The 16,731-nt window shown below is 47.2% G+C and overlaps 1 protein-coding gene across 1 annotated transcript in view; it reads left to right on the top strand.

Annotated features, from left to right (window-relative positions):
• The first annotated feature begins 12,218 nt into the window (after positions 1-12,218).
• Positions 12,219-16,731, top strand: part of LOC144104943 (kunitz-type serine protease inhibitor nigrescinin-2-like) — a 28,548-nt gene continuing 24,035 nt past the window's right edge. Inside the window, exon 1 of the mRNA XM_077638173.1 lies at positions 12,219-12,357. Coding sequence (XP_077494299.1) covers positions 12,273-12,357 — 85 coding nt within the window. The 5' untranslated portion in view covers positions 12,219-12,272. The remainder of the gene's footprint in view (positions 12,358-16,731) is intronic.

Here is a 16,731-nt window from a genome sequence, read left to right as displayed (position 1 = left end):
CAAGCGTGGGCAAAACATGCACACACACACACACGCACGCACGACGACACGTGGCACTGAAACCTGCCTGGACGCGCTTGGCGGGAGGCGTTGCGGCCGCGATGAACGAAGCCGCGGCGTCCGTTGCATCCGCGCCGGCTATACCGCGCGTCGAAGGCGAGACGTAACACCGGTGTACTACCCTCCACGTGGGAAGGGGAACGGAGGGAGAGATAGAAAAGGAAGAGAACCTTCGCAAAAATTCTATAATGTACATTGTAGAGGGAAACTGGACGATATCCCTCGACTTTTTTCATCCGATTTTTATCTGTGCTTTTTGGAATAATATAGTATGTCCAGAATAGGAAGTGGGAGGCAAAAAACCACCATCATAAGAAGCCTGTAAAACCACAATCAAAACAGGCGCTAGGAAATTAGGAAATGTTTTCTAGAACTCTCTAGTGACACCATCTGGCCCAGGAGATTTCTGCACCGTCAGGTCACAAATGGCAGATTTTATTCCTTTCAAAGTGATAGACCCCTCCGCTACATCATGCTGCCCAACGTCATGTCGAGAAAAGGCTCTGAGTAAGCGACTGTAATTTGATCTCACATTTATGCCCGCACAACCCTCAAACAGCTTCCGATAAACATCAAAGAAAGCACCAATAATACGCTACGAGGGCTCGTTGTTTCGAACTGAATAAAAAGTGGCCTATAGTGAATGCGTTTGGTCTTCGACTTCATGATGTGTGTTAGTGTGCTGATGTACTCTTAAAGACGAAGTTTAAGCGTCCTCTAAATTTTAGATTACCGCTAGAAATCGCCAAAAATTATTTAGCCACACTGCCGCCGGTAATCGTGCTGTAGACATTTAAAGAAAACGATAACAAATAAGGCTATCACTATTTCTCAGCTGAAAATCTCCAATTACTACCAGCTGCCAATCAGTCAGGAATTACGTCAATGAGCTTCTACTTAGTATGGCCTACTTTACCTCTTTTCTTTGGTCCTGCTACACTCGTATTACTTACCGAAACATCCACCTGTTTACCTCAAAGAGCCTTTTTATTTAAACATAATTGTGTGCTTTCCTGCCAAACGTAGTACACGCTACTTGTGTCCACCGGCATCCCCACAGACTCTGCGCATGCCAATTGAACCCAACGGATCGCTAGTTATCTTGGAATTAAATTCATGTTGCCCAGTATTTAAGACGCGCTTTCCTTACAAATAGGGCACACGGATTCACATACCATATCATGATGTGCCTAGATTTCTGGAGACAACAATTTTTTTTGACCGGAGCGACAGGAGTTTGAGCTCTTTAGCACTGCCAGCCAGCTTTTTCAACAGACTGAATGATATGTACATAGATTGCTTTCTACGTCAGCTTAATTATTTAAACAAATGAATTATCGTCGCAACAACGTAACTCATTAAGCTGAAGCACAATTCCTGTCGCACAGTAGGCGAAGTCACGATTTTTCATCCAACATATCTAGTCCTGGCATAAGGCCTCTGAAATATTGCTCTCAAATATAATAATGGCGTTTTAAGCAGATAAAATTCAAGCCATTTTGCACTGTAGTAACTCCAGAAACAGTACAACTGTCACAACCTGTATACTGATAGCCTTTTTTGCGGAGGCATGAGTCGCACAATTGGACAGGAGGTGTTCATCTATATTATATTAGAGAACAAGAGATGGCACAACATCGTGGCGCACGTGCCAACGCTTACAATACCTATTTGCAAAGAGAAGCAGGAGAAACTCATTTAACTTATCGAGAGAATATAGCGCAGAGTACGAAAGGACACAAGAAAAACTTATGTATGGCGGTGAACCAGCCATCTCAAGAGGTGCAACTTCACACTGCCAACCAAGAAAGCTTTGCTGTTAACGTTTGCGTGCCACACGCAAAAGTCTGGCGGTTTCTTAGGCACGCAACCAATGTCAAGAGGCTAGAATGTCCATCTGCGAGATACAGATCCCAAGGAGGTTTATCCTATTTAGGTGTGGAGCCAGATTAGACTCTACCAACTACGTGAAATATACGTCATGTTACGTCTCGCCTACGACGCGCGGTATAGCCGGCGCGGATGCAACGGACGCCGCGGCTTCGTTCATCGCGGCCGCAACGCCTCCCGCCAAGCGCGTCCAGGCAGGTTTCAGTGCCACGTGTCGTCGTGCGTGCGTGTGTGTGTGTGTGTGCATGTTGGTGCCCACGCTTGTCAAAGCGCGGCAGCCGGGGAGAGGAGCTCCCCAACTGGGAGGCGAGGAGGTCTGACCGGCGCCGGCCCGGCGGACGCGCCCGTCACGTCTGGACATGTCCGCGCGTCGCCGTCTAGTGCGACTCATCTTGAGGCGTTCCTTCTTGCCCTCGACTCCGTGGGTATAAAAGCAGCTGCTCCGGACGCTCTGAAACCCTACCTATCCTTCTCTCTATCTGCACGCCGGCAGTGGTTGTGGTGTTTTAACACCAGTCACAGGCCCGTGCATTTTCCTTTCCTCTTCCCTTTACATCCACTTACTACTACTACTACTACGCCAAGGAGAGACTTCGATTTCCTTCCTTCGAGTAACGTGGTCGCCCTGATCGGCTGCTCTTTTGCGATGCCAGAATAAACAAGTTGTTCTGTTGCCAGTCGACTCATCCTTTGCCGGGACCTTCGGATGTTTCCAGCTTTGCCCCAGGCCGCCAGGCCAACGCTACCCTTGGGGCTTGCAACCCTTTTGCAACAACTGGTTGCCAGCGGTGAGATCCCGACAACGGAGCCCAGCAGCGAAGATATGCGGTCAACTGTATGCTGAGCAGCACAACGACCATCCGGGAGCAGTGCAACGAGCCCTGTATGATGACTGGTTGCCTGCAGCGGAACGACTGCGCTGAATTCGTGGCTGCGAGGTTTGGTGAGTGCGGGACTTTCTTCTTCTGAGTTTTGCCAGGCTTTTGTTAGTGTCAGAAACAGAGCTGGTAATTGTGTTGTCGTTGCTGCCGGGTTAGTTTGCGGCAAGACAATAGTAGGCAGTAGAGAAAGCAGCATTCGGAGCAGCCATGGATTTGAAGTCGTTGCGCAAACCGAAATTGCTGGAGCTTGCAAGAGAGTTGGGTCTGGATGTCTCAGACAAACTCAGAAAACCAGAACTGCTAAGGGCTATTCCTGAGTTGGAGGCTGAGGATGACGAGCTGTCGGAATGCCTTGAGACCATTGAGGAGAGGGAGCAAAAAGAGAAAGACGAGCGCGAACGTAAAGAACAAAAAGAGAAAGACGAGCGCGAACGTAAACAACAAAAAGAGAAAGAGGAGCGCGAACGTAAAGAGCAAAAAGAGAAAGAAGAGCGCGACCACGCTTTAGAAATGAAGCGTCTCGAGGTAGAGATGGAACGCGCTCGTAATGGAAGTCAGGCACACGGTGCAGGAGAACGGGTATCGTTCAAAATGACTGACCTGATGCGGCCGTTTAAGCTTGGAGAGGACATTGGTTTGTTCCTGGTTAACTTTGAGCGAACGTGCGAGAAGCAGGGGTTCTCTCGGGAAACGTGGCCACAGCGCTTGCTCACTTTGTTACCCGGCGAGGCGGCCGACGTAGTCGCTCGCTTGAAGAGAGAGGAGGCAGAGGATTTCGACCAAGTGAAATCGAGTCTGCTAAAAAAGTACAGGCTGTCAGCGGAGGCGTTCCGTCGGAAGTTTCGGGAAAATGAAAAAGGCAGAAATGAGTCATATACAGAGTTTGCCTACAGGCTTATGTCAAACATGCAGGAGTGGCTCAAAGAAGAGAAAGCGTTTGGTGACCACGAGAAAATTCTGCAGTGTTTCGGGATGGAACAGTTTTATAGTCGGTTACCTGAGAACGTGCGGTACTGGGTCTTGGATAGGCCAGACGTTAGTACAGTGGCTAAAGCCGCCGAGCTAGCCGAGGAGTTTGTGACGCGTCGGGCTCGCGGAGCTAAGGACGGTCAAAAGGGTGAATTTTTCTCCAAGTCTGAGAGGCCGAAGTTCACACCTATGAGAGCAAGGAGGGACACACGTAGTGCGGATGCGAGTGAAAGTAGTCCGACCGAACGTAAGGAGACGGCGGCAGCCGAAGCCGAACGCAGAAAGCGGTTCGAGGCGAGGCAAGCGCGCGTGTGTTATACATGCCAGAAGCCGGGTCACTTTTCGGCGCAGTGTCCAGAAACAAAAACAAAAGTCGTGTTTTTGTCATTATGCAGCACTGACGAGAACATGAAGCTTCTCGAGCCTTACATGCGAGACTTCCTCGTGAACGGGAAAGAGTGCCGAGTGCTTCGTGATTCCGCAGCTACAATGGATGTAGTTCACCCCTCTTACGTAGAACCCGATATGTTCACGGGCGAGTGCGCATGGATCAAGCAAGCAGTGGAAGCTCACAGCGTGTGTCTGCCCGTAGCAAAAGTGCTCATTGAAGGACCTTTCGGAGCAATTGAGACGGAAGCCGCAGTGTCATCTATGCTGCCCCCCCAGTATCCGTACCTATTTTCGAACCGGTCCGATCAACTCCTGCGCGAGAAGGGTCTTTTGTTTGGTGAGGCTAGCGTTCAGGCCTTAACCAGATCGAGAGTTCGGGAGCTCGCTGCAAAGGCGGTAGTTGTGGGGCCGACGTTGTCGAGCAATGAGAAAGGGTCGGAGGCGCAGCAAGCTGATATTCAGAGCACGTCCGAACTGAATAAAATTGAGCCTGTAGCGCTGAAGGCACCAAGTACTGAAGAGGAAACGCCCGACACGGGAAAGATAGAAGAGCTATCTGCAGATTTGCTCATCGCGCCTACGTCCGATGGACTTAATAGGTTGCTAAAAGTCAGCCGGTCGGCTTTGATAGCCGAGCAAAAAAAGGATGGCAGCCTAGAAAACATGCGCTGCAATGTCAAGGAAGGTATCGCCAAGAAAAATGTTCGTTTTGTGGAAAGAGGTGGGGTCTTGTACCGGAAGTATCTAGACCGCAGGGGAGTCGAATTCGATCAGCTGATCGTGCCTCAGTGCTACCGTCAGGATCTGTTGCGCTTGTCGCATGGCGGTTCGTGGTCCGGACACCTAGGAGTTAAGAAGACTAAGGACCGTCTCTTGCAAGAGTACTATTGGCCAGGGTGTTTTCGTGACATAGAACACTTTGTGAGGACATGTGACACCTGTCAGCGGGTTGGCAAACCAGGGGACAAATCGAGGGCGCCGTTGAAGTTGGTACCTATCATTACGGAGCCTTTTAGACGGCTCGTTATTGATACAGTGGGACCTCTGCCGGTAACAGCCACGGGGTACAGACACATTTTGACTGTGATCTGCCCAGCGACAAAGTTCCCTGAAGCAGTGCCGCTTAAAGAACTCAGCTCAGTTGAGATAGTCAATGCACTACTGTCCATATTTGCTCGAGTTGGTTTTCCTGCGGAAATCCAGTCAGATCAGGGCACAGTGTTTACCAGCGCTTTGACGACAGCCTTTCTCGAGAGGTGTGGGGTAAAGCTGTTACACAGCTCAGTGTACCACCCACAGTCGAATTCCGTTGAGAAGCTCCACTCCGTCATGAAGCGCGTGTTAAGAGCATTGTGTTTTGAGCAACAAAGTGATTGGGAGCTGTGTCTGCCTGGGGTGATGTTTGCATTAAGGACCGCGCCGCATGCGGCTACGGGGTTTTCGCCAGCTGAGCTGGTGTACGGTCGCTCGCTACGGTCTCCGCTTCGCATGCTTCGAGACTCGTGGGAAGGCAGGGGCGACGACCCAGTCGTGGTCGAGTACGTGCTTAGTCTCCTCGAACGCTTAAGAAGGGCACAGGAGTTGTCAGGTGAAGCAATGGCAAAGGCCCAGCAGAGGGCCAAGGTTTATTATGATCGGACAGCCAGGGCCCGTCGTTTTGAGGTGGGCGATGAGGTGATGATATTGCGCACATCGCTAAAAAACAAACTCGACGTGCAGTGGGAGGGCCCAGCACGGATTGTTCAAAAACTGTCGGACGTTAACTACGTGGTGAGTCTGCCAGGAAAACGAAAAGCACAGCAAGTTTACCACTGTAATCTGCTCAAACCCTATAGACAACGGGAAGCAGTGGTGTGTATGATGGTAAACGTTCCCGAAGAGCTTCCGGTCGAGCTTCCGGGACTAGGCTCAGTGACGAACAGGGAAGACACTGATCAGGTCATTAGTGACTTAATCATTAAAGCACCGCTGTCAGCTGAGCAGAAAACCGAACTACACCAACTCTTACAAGAGTTTCAAGGTCAGTTCTCTGAGAGGCCTTGTAGGACTTCTGTCCTTACTTATGATATAGAACTTACCTCCCCAGAGCCAGTACGATCCAAGGCGTACCGGGTGTCACCCCGCCAGCGCGATATTGTGGAGGCTGAGGTAAAGAAAATGCTACAGCTCGGTGTTATTGAGGCGGGGGAGAGTGATTATACCTCCCCTTTGATTTTAGTTGAGGTACCGGGCAAGGAACCTCGTCCTTGCGTCGACTACCGCAGGCTTAATTCCATTACTAAGGATCAAATTTATCCGATCCCTAACATCGAGGAGCGCCTTGAGAAAGTTAGTAGCGCTCAGTTTATTTCCACCCTAGATCTTGTCAGGGGTTATTGGCAGGTTCCACTTACAGAAGAGGCTAGTAGGTATGCGGCGTTCATTTCACCAATGGGAACATTCCGTCCTAAAGTTTTGAGTTTTGGTTTGAAGAACGCGCCATACTGCTTTTCAAGCCTCATGGACAAAGTGTTGCGGGGACAGGAAGAATTCGCTTTACCGTATTTAGACGACGTAGCGATATTCTCCGCATCCTGGTCTGAGCATATGGCACACTTGCGGGCAGTGCTAACCCGCCTGCGCGAAGCGGGCTTGACAGTTAATGCTCCCAAGTGCCAATTAGCACAGGCCGAGGTTGTCTACCTCGGTCACGTGATTGGACAGGGTCGTCGCCGCCCCTCTGAAATAAAGGTGGCCGCTGTGCGAGACTTCCCGCAACCGCGCACGAAGACCGATATTCGGTCGTTCTTAGGTGTCGCCGGCTACTATCAGAGGTACATCCCCAGGTACTCCGATATCGCGGCTCCCCTGACGGATGCTCTAAGAAAAACAGAGCCCCAAACAGTCGTCTGGAGCGAGACAAAGGAAAGAGCTTTTAGCGCCTTAAAGAGCGCCCTAACAAGCCAGCCTGTGCTACGATCGCCAGACTACACAAAAGGGTTCGTTGTTCAGTGCGATGCTAGTGAGCGAGGCATGGGCGTTGTACTGTGCCAAAGGGACAATGGAGAAGTGGAACACCCCGTCCTGTATGCTAGTCGTAAGCTGACCTGTCGTGAGCAGGCGTACAGCGCCACCGAGAAAGAGTGTGCGTGTCTCGTGTGGGCCGTTCAGAAATTGTCATGCTACCTAGCCGGCTCGAGGTTTATCATTGAGACGGATCACTGCCCTCTCCAATGGCTGCAGACCATCTCTCCCAAAAATGGCCGCCTCCTGCGCTGGAGCCTCGCTTTGCAACAATATTCTTTTGAGGTGCGTTACAAAAAGGGGAGTCTCAACGGTAACGCAGATGGCTTAAGTCGAAGCCCCTAACGTGGGAATCCGCCTCAAAGTTGTTTGTTAGTGATGTTTTCTTCCTGAGGCAGGATTTTTAACAAATTGCTTTTGTTTAGTGTTTCAAAGTGATTATGTGCTTTCTAGTGCAATTTTCCAATTTGTGGACGCGTTCTGAGTGCTGCTTGACTACTGTAAGGAACTAGGCAGTAGTATAAAAGGGGAAAGAGCCTGGCAGAGCTTAGTGAGGGTTGTCTCGTGCTTGCTGACTGAGCGGTTGCGTTTCGGCGTAGTTCTAACGTTTTCTGGGAACGAGCACAAAAATGGCAACTCTCCCGAAGTCACTTTGCAGTGTCCTGTGTGATCCTGAACATGAGAACGAGGCCTTCTCTGTGCGCTGCGCTCAAGCAACGTCGAGGGACGATCGGTTTCGATTACGAGCATCATAGAGCGACATCCCTCTGGACAGCGGATGCAGTCCCCTGACCATCGGGATCTCCTTCTCCCGGCGGGGCGGTCTGTTACGTCTCGCCTACGACGCGCGGTATAGCCGGCGCGGATGCAACGGACGCCGCGGCTTCGTTCATCGCGGCCGGAACGCCTCCCGCCAAGCGCGTCCAGGCAGGTTTCAGTGCCACGTGTCGTCGTGCTTGCGTGTGTGTGTGTGTGTGCATGTTGGTGCCCACGCTTGTCAAAGCGCGGCAGCCGGGGAGAGGAGCTCCCCAACTGGGAGGCGAGGAAGTCTGACCGGCGCCGGCCCGGCGGACGCGCCCGTCACGTCTGGACATGTCCGCGCGTCGCCGTCTAGTGCGACTCATCCCGAGGCGTTCCTTCTTGCCCTCGACTCCGTGGGTATAAAAGCAGCTGCTCCGGACGCCGAGGAGAGACTTCGATTTCCTTCCTTCGAGTAACGTGGTCGCCCTGACCGGCTGCTCTTTTGCGATGCCAGAATAAACAAGTTGTTCTGTTGCCAGTCGACTCATCCTTTGCCGGGACCTTCGGATGTTTCCAGCTTTGCCCCAGGCCGCCAGGCCAACGCTACCCTTGGGGCTTGCAACCCATTTGCAACAGTCAGCACTTTGGCCCGGGTAATATACTGCTGGAAATTCGGAAAATCTTCAAAGAGGTACTTTCTGATAGAGTGCCGCCTGGAGTAGCAGCACAGGCTGCCTACAAAATAGAGATGGCAGCATTGCCATGTCCGCGACATGTGTGGCCAGAACTGGTGCATAATGTACGACAGCAGCCTTGGCAGTTAAACGGGCGGTGGTATTCGAACTGTTATTGTGGGCAAGAACTGTAAGTTCTTTGGCTCTTTATTTTCAATTATCGCATGCGGATGCCGTTTTTACGCGTTCTATTTGATATGGAGGAAGCCACCGAGCACCTAGTGCACAGTTTGTCACCCGCGGAATTTGCAACAGTGTTCGAGATTGGTGCCACTTTTTAGGCCTCTTATTTTAAATGTTTGTTCTAGCACCTAATATAAAGAGTCCATGAACGAAGGCATCAAATTGTCGAGTGCCCCTGCTACTGTCACTAAAACCAACTTCCTTAGTGCTCGTCAGTCAATATCAGACCAGAGAGCACTTCGACGCCGTAACCTGCTGTTGTATTTCTGGCTGTTTGACGCCATTACTGAATGATATTTTACTTCGTGCTTCTGCCAGCATTCATAATCTGGAAGACATTGATTGCAAGGTGGTGGTCACTTATTTTCGACATATTGAAGTCGGCAATAGGCGCTGTTCCTCCTCGTGTAATACTTGCATGTTGTTCTGTGGATGTAAGACAAGTAGGTATTGCTCTATTGTAGCTTTTTAAGCGCTGATTAGCGAAAAGCCTGTTACACCGGCGAACACCCGTTTGATTTCTTCATAGTGACCTTTAGTTTTGAGTCCCGAGAAATACATCAGAAATGCCTTTATGTTCTTAGAATTCCTGAGGCATGAAATATATTTGATAACGATTTTGGTCACTGCTAGTTGGTTCACTGCTTAGAAATATTGACCCAGCGCTATGGGACTAGGAGACAAAGAAAACACCTACCACAGGACGGGCGCTATACAAGGCCCGTCCTGTGGTATGTGTTTTCTTTGTGTCGTCTCCTAGCGCTTTGCCATCATTTCTTAGAAAATGTATGTTTCATGTCAGGACTCATTTCCAATCTTTACAGCATTTAGCAATCCTATATATCTACTTACTTTGAAACGTAAAGTGTTTCAGAGGTGTCTTGTTAGGAATGTGGCTATTGAAATCAGTTTAGTGAGTGTTACTTGTTTATTCGTCATAAAACGCCCAGCAACGGACAGGATGACAGAGGTTTCAACCGCTGATGTCGTATAACGTGCTCTCCAGGCTGCTACGGTCATCATAGTTTGCAAATTTTAAGCTTATTGGCCAACACCGTCTTTCTCGCCGTCAGCTTCGTTTGCCTTCAAAGTTTGTTTACACTTGGTTTGTGAATTGTGCTTTCTCCTATCTGCGATTTCTAGGGGCTATTTCCTATATGCTTCATTTATATACGCGCCGCCCTACTCGATTCGCTCTATTGATTTAGGTTAAAATGCCGGTGCCTTCGACTCGTGTCTTCCGGCTTACGGTATCATTTTGGCAACCTTATAGGTGAAGAGTTTCACAGCCCATGACTTTCTGTTCATTTTCAATGGCATAATTATCGCAAAGAAGAAGTTGTTTTTTTTACATGTGGGTACTAAAAAGTTTTCATTTCGCTCAAAATAAAAGAGCAGTAAAAGCGAAGCTTCCCGTCTTCGTTTTTGTCTTAGTAACAAAGCAGCCCTGATGTCGTGGCTATGACTTGTGCACGGCCTTCCCTTGCGCCTCGGAACAACTTCGTCGTCATTAAACCCGTGTTAAGTAAACACCCGGAAAAAATGCTCTAAGAAGCAGTTGAATCGGCGCAGAGCCTTTCACATCCACCTAAACGTCTGTGGGAGCAAAGAAATGCTGAAGCCGCTTTTCTTAGAGGGAAGGATGCCGTTGTTCGAGACGCAATAGCAAAACTCATCGTAAAAGGCGGTAGGGCCCTCAGGTGCGAAATCACCGAGCAGATTCACCCGCAAAACGTAGTTCTATTTATAATTTCGCGCCACTGTGCCAAGCTATCGCTGATCTCCTGCATTACAACGTAATTATTATCAGCATTTTTTCTATTTCATGTCAGCATTGTTCAATAGGCTTTGATCTTTATTTGCAGGAAGCCCTTTAATTAGCTGGAACCTGTAGCGGACACCGATAGACCATGGCGATTGAACCTTGTAGTATCTCACACATTTGTCAGTCCGTGTGCAGTGTAGTCCACCTGGCTCTCTTTATCAGGTTTTGCCACATAGTACGCAAAAATATGCCTTTGAAGACATTTTACGCGTGCGCTCACAGAAAGTTAATTGTAAATAGTTCGATGAGTAACCGAAGAGCTGAATTTTGAAAGAATCTTGACGGCTAGTTCGCAAGCTGCGCAAAGCGACTCCAAAATTATTACTTTGCTGCAAGGGTTGAATAAGCGCCTTCTACGGCATAACTGATTAAACTTTTCAAAAAATGAGGAGCTCACGCATGCTTTCAACCTGAGATTGCATGCACATAGAAATGCCCTTTATATTTAAGCGGTAGCCTTACAACTATCCCCCCAAAATTTATTCACGAAGCTTTGCTCGAAATATTTTCTGGTCCAAGGTTTCGTCGGCACGTAAGACTATTTTATTCCTGCGAAGTACTCACAATTAAAAAGATGGTTACCAAATTCGAGCATCCTACATTGCTTAAAAACGAATACCGTTTTTTTTCTTCAGTGTATGATGAAATGAAATTATTAATTGGGGAAAATGAACGCAGAAATGCTTTATTTTTTTTTATCAGGGCGCTCATGTGGGCTAGTTGTTTCATTTTCGAGGAAGATTTGAATCTGCGCAAAAAACGCTAACAGGAGCTTAATAAACGAACACTGCGCCCGCGTTGTGTTCGCTTCTTTATTTCTCGTCCTGATATTTCTGACTTCCATTTATCTATTGTTCTTTGTATACTAGCCACAATGTGGAAAACGCTTTTTGATAACGAGGACAATGCCAAAAGTGCTACAGCCGCCAATGTGAAAACATCGAGACCCTTTAAGAACAACACTGTTATTTCTAGGTTTGCTAACTGAAACCCAACACGAGAATAAATCAGCTCCAAGCTTGAGCGCTTGTTCTGCAGCTTGTCGGGTTCAAGGTTTGAAAGTGTAAAGAACAGAATAGCGCGAACCGTTTTTATTTGCCTGTTCCTTTTATACACGAGAGCTACTGCGAGAACTTCTACAATGTCTGTATTGTTACCAGCTGACTATTGTTCGCGGAGACCTCGCCGAAACAAAAATATTGGTTTAGAACTTGAACATCGAAGAAAGCAACAATAATAGGTGATTGTTCGAATGCTGACTATGAGCAAAACTCGTTTTTTTAGTGCTGTCGCAGTGTAATATTTGACTTATGGACCAGAGGACAATCTGCCAGTGTGATTTATTGGGACAGTGCGTGACGTCAAGGCCGTACATTGTACTTGAGAGCTTTGCAGAGAACTAAAGAGTATCTGAATGTTGAATACTGAGAATTGTATATTGGTGTACAGCGTTTTCTCTATTTGTTCTGAAGAGTCGTAAGAGACTTTGCGCCTAGGACGTCTGCATACAAATACCAGGTTTGTCTTTTTATTTTATGCACTGTAGATATATATAACGCAGTGTAAAGAAGCGAAATTTCACTGCGAGTGTCTAACATGAATATCTACCAAGTTTTAGGCTTCTTCTTTCTTCTGCCAGTGTGCATGGCCGTGCATCACAGCAGCAGCTTGAAAGACCCAGGTAAATATAATGCAACCATTTTATGGCTTCCATTGCCGTTTTTTTATGTGTAGACCAGCAAGAAATAGTTGCATATTCCGCAGTGGGTGATTTTAAGTCGAAGTGCCGATTGCACTGGGAACAGAAATGAGAATCAGTGTCAGGAAATAAGCAAACGCAGTTTCCGACGCTATTTTCTTTAATTTCTCAACTCAAAGATACCTAAACAGGTAAAGAATTAGTAAGTTTTATTGATGTTTCGCAGCCCACTACAAAAGCAAGAAGTTTAACTAATCACAGATTTAAACATATAGTTTGCAAGTACATGGTGAAATATCCTTTCGAAAGTCGAATATAACATGCCGAAATAATGTTTTTATTTTCCTTCGTTTGAACAATGAGTGCTGCAAAGTGCCGCGATAGAAGCACCGGTTGCATTTACTTTCATAATTCGTTTTATCACACAATCTCTCAACAAAGGAAGCCTCACAAAATCAGTAAGATTAAGGGCACGTATGAGGAAACGTGTATTCACGAGAGACTAAACCCTCTCGCGTGTTGTCGTCAGGCTCCTTACTGTTTTAAGCATATTTTTGATCTGCTTGCCTGATCTGCTGGCCTCAGAACACCACTAAGCAAAATAGTCGTGTTCGGCATGGCTTGTCATTACTCTCACGTCGACACCTCTTGGCGCCCGTGTTCGTGTATCTTTACAAGATTGTGTCACGGTTTCTTTCAATAGACACAGTCCTTCCAATTAGGAAGCAACTTTCTGGGCGATTTGATGACTGTATTCCGCAACTACAGTGCGACGAGGGGGATATAGAAGCAGATGAGATCACTGATCTCCCCCAGGGTGCTGGAAGCCGCAACGGGCGCCTGCAAGTGAAGCCACCGGAAGTTGGGTGGCATGTCCCGGAAGTCAGCCTTTGGCAGTGCAGGAAATCGTACCTCAGCACGGTTTTTATGTTTTAGTTTTTGTTTTCCACTTAGCATTTTGTCTCTTCGACGTTCTCGTCTTTTTTCATAAGAATGCCTGCCTGTTGCGCCGTCAACTGCATGACGACAGCAGCGAAGTCCTCGGTAAAGAAGTTCCAAAAGTAAGGGTCCATTGGATTGCCACGGAACCACACTAGCAGACGAAACAATGCCTCTACACACAGTACGTACGGAGCCTCGTCTGCACAGCTCTGTGCCATCCCGTTGCGCTAGCATCGCCAACTCTGCTCTTTGTTGTGGTGGACGTTGTCGCTCTCTAAGCCCAAGTTATACCATCAATATGGGATAAATTTAATGAAGAATAGGTTGAAGCCTTCATTAGGCAGCCGAATTTGCAGTGACCGTTTTGCCGTAATATGTTTAGACCGAACCGGAGTGAGAGCGAGGCCACAATCTGGTGTAGTGACGTCGATTTTCTGCTACTTCCCATTAGCGCGTCCAAAAGGTAAATGGTGCTGCTTTTTCGACGCAGCTTATAAAGTATTCTTTAGTACTGTCGCAAATTATGCCTGAATGGGCTTTTGTTCGTGATACTTAGTGCATTTGACTTTTAACAGCGCTTGCCACATGCGCTGCTGCATTCGTCTTTCTCGTCACTCGTTTCTCTCGTGCTGTGTATATGAAACGTGGCTGTGCTATTGAGTTAGATTAAAAGCACGCCTGGAAGGTAATTGACACACTAAAGCGATAAACATCACCTGCCAACAATGAGAAGAGACATCGTCCGCCACCAACTCGAAACTAAAACAGCGGCAGCTGTATAACGTGTGGCTCTTCAAGTGTTAGGATTTCCGCGCCATTGCCCTTTCTTTGCTACACGAAAGTTGTTTTTAAAATGACCGAGACTCATCGTCCTTCCACTACTTCTCCTAATTACGTTCAGAAGACGAGAACGAGATCAGAAAATGGAGTTAATGCACGCACCCCTTTGCCGCGGCATGGTGATACCTGCGTAAATGTTTTCTTCGGTTCCTCTGAAATTACAGTGTTCCCCGAAGAATGCACACATTTCCCGCGTTGAGCTTGCTCATTGCTTTGATATTACAGTAGACGTTAGGATTAAACAACGCGAAAACATGAGAAAGGAAGGGCAGAAGACGCGACTTTTTGCAGTGAAATACACAGCAGACAACGAACTTCCGGGACAAGCCACCGAACTTCCGATGGCTTCACTTGCGCCCACTTCGGAAAGCGGCAATGCGGCATACAGCCACCTAGTAGAGGTGAACGCATATAGTGAAGCTAGTAGAAGGGTATTAGATTGCCGAGGTGGGGGCCTGCAATTGTTTCTCTTATTTCACTTTCTCAAAGTAATAGACAATTTTGGACAAAATAAAGATGCTGCATTAATATTGACTGATGCCCTTTTTGGTGTCTGGTCATAAGCATAAGCGTTCTTGGTCGCCGTTACTTTAGTTTGCCACAATGATTAGTATGCATACTCTCTAGCAATACAGAACAATAATAGTTCTTTTTTCAAAACTGGACCGCTATAAACAATCGCTTCTGGCAAAACCTGTTTGTCATGAGAAGAAAATTACATCTTCAAACAGACGCTCTCAAAAAAGCAGGTGGTTAATAATTGTTTCAGCACCATTTGCTTTGTCACAAACTTTTCTAAAGACCCTTCCACTGAATAAGAGCGGCAATTATTCGCACTGTAGAATAACTATGTTTCTCTTCATTTACGAGATGGTGAGACATTGAATCGGGCCAAACTTTTTCGCTCACGTACGGTGTATAAAGAACTTCACTCATATTAGTAAAAAAATTATTTTCAAAAAATTTTTCTCATCGGGTTTGACATTTTCTTCAAACAATGTATGTATCAGTTTATCGCCCGCTGATCTTGAATAATAATTTTTCCTTATTGCGCAAGGACAAAATACTAATAAGCATGAGAAGAATAATGTTACACCAGCCGGCTGTGAAATTCGGGGTTTCGAAAAATAATTACCACTTAACCTATGCCACGTCACTTTTAGAATGCTGAATAATATAATCCAAATTATGTACATGGACCAAATTTTAAGCACTTCACAATAAACCACAGAAAAATCATCATTAATGACAGGCAGGCAATTGGAACCTTGGGACGATCTGTTTCTCCAAATGAGTCGAAACTTAGACAATTTTGATTCTAAAGAAAAGGCAATCCACGTATCTTCGTAATGCCTAAAAAAACCAGCGCGCAAATGGTATTAGTAACAATAAGTGAGCTACATCTAGCTGATCTATGGATAAAAAGGACCCAAACCCACTCATGAGAGCTTTCAATGCCTGCTTGAGCCACACCGCTTAGACTTATTCAAGCTTGGTTTCATTCATGCTTTCTCGAGAGCTACTTTTTGCACAGATCAGGAAAAGATCTGAGCAAAAACTGTGATCATATCCAAGAGATCATTAGCTCTCTTGCCAAAGTAGCAACAATGAAAATTTGCCACGAAAAATTTTTGAATTGTTTAATTCGCTACTAGCATTCCAAGTTGATAGCTACAGCCCAATTAACATAAACAATCATTAACCTTAACCAAAGTCCGCCGAGCACTGTTTAGAATTCACCGCTCTACTGCGCCGGGGCCGGATGGCATAACGTACAAGGCACTACTCAATCTGGATGAAGTCTTGCTTCAGGAACTCGCGGAGCTCTTTAATAAGCACTGGCATGCTGGGACGCTCCAGTCAGCCTGAACCCATGCCAGCATGACATTTATACCCAAACCAAGCGAACCCCTCACCCTTCAAAATTTGCGACCCATCTCCTTAACGAGTTGTGTCGGCAAGCTCTTCGAGCACGTTATTCTCAATTGCCTGCATCCGTTCCTAGAATCAACAGGCTTCCTCTCCAACGTTCAATTTGGCTTCGGTCCAAACATCTCGGCGCAAGACGTACTTCTCGCCCTGAAAGAGACTCTCATTTACACTAAGCGGCGCACAGCCGCTACGCGAGCTATACTGGCCCTGGATATTCATATGGTTTTCGACATAATAAGCCATGACCATATCCTGACTACATTAGCCACCACCGGCTGTGGCACCCGCATATAACAATATTTTGAGGCCTTGCTTCAGGGACGCACGGCAAAACTCTATCTTGGGGATGTCGCCTTCAAGCCTTTCCCCCTACCTAACCGGGGAACCCCTCAAGGGGCGGTCCTATCACCTTTACTTTTTAACATTGCCTTAGCGCCACTGGAAAATGCCATTGCTGCTATCCCAGGGCTCAACGTAGCCATATACGCAGATGGTATAACCTTCTGGACAACGGGAGGATCCATTGGAACAGCCCAGAATATCCTGCAATCTGCCATAGAAAAGACCACCACCCAATTAGCAAACACAGGCCTCCGTTGCGCTCCAAATAAATCAGAACTCTTGGAGCTGAAACCCCTACCC

This window comes from Amblyomma americanum, chromosome 9, assembly GCF_052857255.1.
Source record: "Amblyomma americanum isolate KBUSLIRL-KWMA chromosome 9, ASM5285725v1, whole genome shotgun sequence".
In the NCBI taxonomy this organism is placed as follows: Eukaryota; Metazoa; Arthropoda; class Arachnida; order Ixodida; family Ixodidae; genus Amblyomma; species Amblyomma americanum.
The sequence above is the reverse complement of the archived record's forward strand: the minus strand, read 5'-3'. Positions and strand labels throughout refer to the sequence as shown.